This window comes from Gobius niger, assembly GCF_951799975.1.
Source record: "Gobius niger genome assembly, chromosome: 2".
Classification (NCBI taxonomy): Eukaryota; Metazoa; Chordata; class Actinopteri; order Gobiiformes; family Gobiidae; genus Gobius; species Gobius niger.
Genome location: NC_136853.1, coordinates 21,263,887 through 21,270,109, shown reverse-complemented (window position 1 = coordinate 21,270,109; position 6,223 = coordinate 21,263,887). Strand labels below are relative to the sequence as shown.

Below are 6,223 nucleotides of genomic sequence, written 5' to 3'. Positions count from 1 at the left end.
AACAAATTCGTACACGCATGTGTAAAACTTTATTTTTTATCTCTCAAACACATTCTCATTCATCCTGGCCTATTGTACATGTTTTTAGTGGTAGGGGAAACCTACGCAGACACGGGGAGAACAACTCCACACAGAAAGGCCCCGTCCCTGGTGGGAATCAAACCCGGACCTTCTAGCTGTGAAGCACGAGCCCTAACCGCTGTACAACCGTGCCGTAATTGTATGTTTGTTTTGTGTGTTTATATGAAAATGAGGACTAAACCAGCACTATGGGTATCAACCGACTGACCAGGACAAAAGGACAAAATCAGGACAAAACTAGAACATCTTTCCCTGTAGACCAGGGGCGCCCAAACTTTTTGTCTCCGAGGGCCAAAATGAAACTGTGCCTGTGGGCTGCCGCCAAACACAGAGATTTGAAGCATGAAACACATAAAACTGCAAATTGTAAGATACTTTTTCGTTATACATTTGCATTTTATTCTATCATTCTAACAGGCAACATTAAAATATAATATAATATAATATAATATAATATAATATAATATAATAGAATAGAATAGAAGAGAAGAGAAGAGAAGAGAAGAGAAGAGAAGAGAAGAGAAGAGAAGAGAAGAGAAGAGAAGAGAAGAGAAGAGAAGAGAAGAGAAGAGAAGAGATTTTTATTGTGTACCGAGGTAGAAATTTATCTTTGGCTCTTCGACACATAAAAACACAAGACTAGGGACAACACGAACATGCCCTGTAGAAAAATACATACGAAAAAGAAATGTATAAGAATAAAAGAGAAAAAAAATAATACAGAACAGCTCAGTCCATTTCTCTGGCGACCATGTTTAGGTCGCTGCTTCATTCAGAATTCCCACAGCACAAAGACTCCTTTAACACAGAGTTGTTTTAGTACACAGTTATAGAAGAGCAAAATCAACAATTGCAGCCACAAAATTGCTGTAATATAGTGAAAACTGCTTATACTAGTGAGTGACATGAAGCTGGTCTTTGGACATTATTAGCCTATTCATGTTGCAGCTGCTCACTGACCAGGTGAGTGCGTCATCAAAGTGTGACTCAGTCGGCGACCTCTGAGTCTGGACTTGTGGCGGGTCATGACACTAAAAGTCTGCTCACAGATGTAAGTGCTACATATTCATAGTTTTGTGATTAATATATGAGAATTTCATGGATCATTGCTGAAATAGAAAGAGGCCTCTAAGAGTTTTATTTATATTTACAACCCCACAGCATGATGCTGCCACCCCCGTATTTCACAGTTGGGATGTTTTTTTCAGGCTGCAAGATTCACCCTTTTTCCTCCAAATGTGTCATGTGTCATTATGGCCAAACTTTTTCTTTTTCCCGTCAGACCACAGGATTTGTCTCCAAAGATTAAGTCTTTATCCTTTTTTGTTTCCAAACTCCAATCTGACCTGTTTAATGTTTCTTTGGGAGTAAGAGCAAGTCCTGCCCATGTTGGTGCAGGACTTGTTTCACTCTGGATAATGACAAACACTTCAGCAGCTCGTGTCCTGACGGTTTTAGAATCGCTGCATTGGCTCCCCGTGTGTTTCAGGATCAACTTTAAAGTTCTTTTAATGGTTTTTAAATGTCTTAATGGTCTTGGTCCTTCTTATCTCTCAGAACTGCTTTTACCTTATGAACCTTCACGGGCCCTTCGCTCCTCCTCAGGGGTCTCCTAGTTATTCCTAAAGTCAACAAAAAGACTCAATATTACGGCCCTCGCCTCTGGAACCACCTGAGGAGGAGCTCAGGGCTGCAGAGAACGTTCATGTTTTTAAGAGCAGGCTCAAGTCCCACCTTTTTAGCTTAACTTTTAACTGACTAATCTATTTATTTAGTCCTAATACATAAGATATATGGGAGGTTGTGCCAGGCGTACTGTTTTAAATGTTGTAATCTGTAAAGCACTTTGTGTTTTATGGTTTATTTGGTAGGGACAGTGCAAGTTAAAGAACAAGCCACACCGGATTGTAGCCTTAGGCTAATTTTCATCCGTCGTCCCCCATGCGCACTCTGAAACACACTCTCACACATCTTGGCCTATTGTACATGTTTTAGTGGTAGGGGAAACCGGTGTACCCGGAGGAAACCTACGCAGACACGGGGAGAACATGCAAACTCCACACAGAAAGGCCCCGTCCTTGGTGGGAATCGAACCCGGACCTTCTAGCTGTGAAGCACAAGCACTAACCGCTGTGCTACCGTGCCGCCGTGATGCCTTTCGGTATGAAAAGCGCTTTATAAATGAAGTTTGATTGATTGATTGAAACTTTTACCAGGTTCAGCATCTTCACCAGGTCTTTTGTATTTGTTCTTCACATTTCAGACACAGCACGTTCATCTCTGGGACACAGAACCCGACATCTCTCTGATCTGTTTGATGACTGGACATTTCCATCATCATTTGAACCAATGAACCTTTTGCACCCATGGATGAACCAGACATATGACATCGTCATCTGGGCTTTCCCAAATTGTTTAAAGATATAGTAATCTTAGTGCATGTAAACGTCTGACTTTTAAAAAGTAAAAGTTAATTCTGGTTTCATGTCAGACATATATTATGTATATTGTTTTTATTTACTATGCTATTATCATTTTGGCACTATGAAAGGTCCTGGTTATAAACAATATCTGTCATGTGAAATTTGGCTTTTAAAACAAAAAAAGTGACAAAGTTTTATAGGCATTTTTAACGCCTCTAAAAGACAAACATTTTCAGGTGTTATTACTTCACTTCAATGAAGTGATTAATAATAATAACAATAATAATATATATTTTTTATACTAAGCTACAATAGCTTCTATGTTATGGTTATAGCATCCGTCGCCTGACAAACGCGTGAGCTCTCGTCTTTGTAAAACCTCCCTGCTGAGAGTCGTGTACGTGTGTGTGATTGATGACTGCTGAAGGGGCAGGGGTCTGCCATACGCCACATTATGTAAATAGGGTTCAGGAGGAACATGAGCCAGTGAAACCGCAGTGCTGTGCGGCGTGAGACCAGGCAGTGCGCAGCGTGGAGCGGTGGGAAAGCTACAGGAGCCGTCGGTAGATGGCGGTAACCCAAGGAAACCTGATCCAGCGGCTTCTCGGCCACCCTGTCTCAGTTTGCAGCACTCGCTTCCAGGGCTAAGGAGCCGAGCACTTGTGAAGGGTACCAAAAACGCGGAGAACAAGAGGGCTCACCGCGGCTCGTCTTGAGTTTTGCGCGACCACGGGACTAGTCATCGCGCCATGGAAGACAAATCCAACTCGTTCTCCAACAAGGAGGAGAAGGCGGATGGGAATAATGTCTTTCAAAGGCAAGACTCGATACAGAAAAATAACACAGGCAGCCAGAACATGAAGGAGCACAGCAACTCGGTGGGCTTCAAGGGGGAGCGAGAAGAGGCCATGGTAGGCTTTGACGATTTGGAAGGGGCGTCCAGGGCGTCCGGGTTTATGCAGAGGCAGTTTGGGGCCATGATGCAGCCCGGAGTCAATAAGTTCTCCTTGAGGATGTTTGGCAGTCAAAAAGCCGTGGAGAAGGAGCAGGAGCGAGTGCAAACGGCCGGTTACTGGATCATTCATCCGTATAGTGATTTTAGGTAAGCCCCCTTTGCTCTTCCCGGACTGGTGAGATGTACACTTTCACACACAGCACGCACGCTCCACTGTGCATTCACCTGTGTGTTTGCAATCAGCGTCCGTGAGGCTGCACGCACTCTCACGCGCACCCAGGGCTTCTCATTGCGGCATTTTCCTGTATCAACAGACACACGCGCGCGCAACTAGGTGCTCCAGTGAGATGTCCTTGGCAAAAGCATGCTGAATGTCACGCCACGCAAAACAGTGGACTCAATGCGACACGGGCGCTCCGCGCGCTGGGGGACACACTCGCTCACACTGACAATGCCATTGCAGCATCGCGGTGTAAACATTCACCGGAGGCAGCGGGGAGACACTGGGCCTAGGTGTGAAGAGGCACGCGGAATGCGGTAAAGGTAGCGGCAAAGGCGGCGGGACAGGCTTGCCGTAAAGAAGGCACCAATGGTCGCTGCTGACTTGAGCGAAGCACCGCTATAAATGGTGCTGCTGAATCATCGCTAATGCGCGGTGATTATTAGCTGCCGCTCTAAATGTGACGGAATGCGTTGGTTATGGAGAAGCTGCAGATGTTACACAGCCTTCACTGACACGCACACACACACACACACACACACACACACACACACACACACACACACACACACTGAACACCTCTGTGCCACGTATGATTTATTCTCAAAATCCGCGCATCTGTCTTGAGAATTGCACCTTGACATTTGCCTGTTTTGTTCTCCTGGGTGGGAAAAAACACACAAAAAAACATGATTTGGGACAAGGCAGACGCGGGTTCCACTTTATTGCATTTGCCCATTGTCCTCTAGCACAGCTCACTGTCACCCCGGCGTCCCCACTTGTAATGCTTGGGGCAGATTCGACAGTATCCATGTGACATAGAGCTGTCCATGGTGCTGATCTCGGGCCTCCGGCGCGGTTTCCAACGCCTTGGCTATTATATGAACTACTTGAAGCTTGTTTTGCTGCAAAATGACGATATCTGCTCTATTTTACTTTTGCATAAGTAGGCCCCTACACCAGGAAAAACACAGCAGCCTTTTTTATTTTTATTTTATCTTAGTTTTGGCCGCAGCGCAATGGCTAAATCATTAGTCCCCATTAGTGTAGCTGTTTTGAGCACATCATCTTTTCAGTGCCATCCTTCCACATTACCCGGATCTTACAAAAATGTCTGGTGTGTTTAGTTTGGAATGAAAGCTCAAAGATCTCTCTCTGAAGAATCAGCATCCCGAGCACCATTCTCCTTTCTTGAAAGTATACAATGTGGCGCTTAGTGTCATTCAGAGGGCAACGCAAGACAGAGCGGCACATGCCTTATCCTCACACATGACGCTGACTGGGATATCCTTTACACACCCACACAAACAACCAGGCACATGCTCAAAGCGGTACAATGACAGTGGGCAATGGATTAGCGCACAACAAGTCAATAAGCTTAACCGTCTCTAAAAACAATGATGTAAAGATTATTGACCTCTTCTTAAAGGTCCTAATGAGCTAATGTGGAGGCAAATTTGACCCCCCCAAAAAAGGGGGAATTCTTGCACATGGATTTCCAAGCACTGTAATTTACAAGGATCATAGCGAGTCTCCTTGATACACGCAGTACGCAGGGCTGTACATAGGCAGAACTAGAACACACATAACTTTTGACAACGCCCCCCTTCATTGCTCCCATGTTGTGATTCTGTTAACATTATTCCTGATTTCCTAATAAACGTAAACACGCGCTAACAATTAGGCCTGCCCGTGTATCGGTGACGAGCCTTACATAAGTTTTGCAAATGACAACGCTACTCACGGACTGTTTGAAACTTAATATACTGTATATTCTCTAACACGGTGCCTGCTTAAAGATTAATGACAGGTTAGTATAATTCATTATTAATACATTTTGGATGGGGCTCATCCAGGGGCTCATTGTCTTTATGTGGGACCACGGACGTCATTGTACTAGAGATATTAGAGTGTCAATTACATTTATATGGAAGTCCAGCCAAATTGGTCATCAATGTAAAGCAAGTGGGCTATTCCGATCCTTGTATTCCCGATAATCGCCCTAATACCGGCGACAATGTTAATAAACGATTGAGTTCAGCGAGTGCACACTGTTTTTGTTTCTGCGAGCATATTGACTTATTGGAATCTGCAAGCGCGTCGGTAGGTCATGCCGGGTCAGTCTGTGTCAGTTTGTTAGGGCTTTCCTCAGTCCTGCTGTGTACAGGCATTGATTGTGATGAAGCACTTATATACAATGAGTCCACCAAGAGGGGAGAGTGTGATTGTGAGTGCCTTTTCCAACAGTGATTCTCCCTTTTCTGTCACAGTGAGACCAACTCATGATGAAGTAGGGTTTTTTTTTTTTTTTCCTTACATCTTGATTGACTGATGTTGCTATGTACTGTTTATAGGTTAGACATAACACACACAATCAAGACTCTACACCTTATGCCTCCTGTGCTTCCACCTCAATGACACTAAACTCGCTAGCTATAATGTTTTAGATTCCTGTGAAAATTTGCTTTAAAGCTGATTTGACTTGGATATACATACACTGCATGAATGGTCAGAACAGATGAAGCTTAATGTACTGGTCTGCAT

General features: G+C 44.1%; 1 protein-coding gene across 1 annotated transcript in view; it reads left to right on the top strand.

The window, feature by feature from the left end:
• The first annotated feature begins 2,890 nt into the window (after window positions 1-2,890).
• The window catches only part of hcn1 (hyperpolarization activated cyclic nucleotide-gated potassium channel 1), a 46,283-nt gene continuing 42,950 nt past the window's right edge, over window positions 2,891-6,223 (top strand). Inside the window, exon 1 of the mRNA XM_079552087.1 lies at window positions 2,891-3,606. Within this exon, the coding sequence (XP_079408213.1) occupies window positions 3,254-3,606 (353 nt within the window). The 5' untranslated portion in view covers window positions 2,891-3,253. The remainder of the gene's footprint in view (window positions 3,607-6,223) is intronic.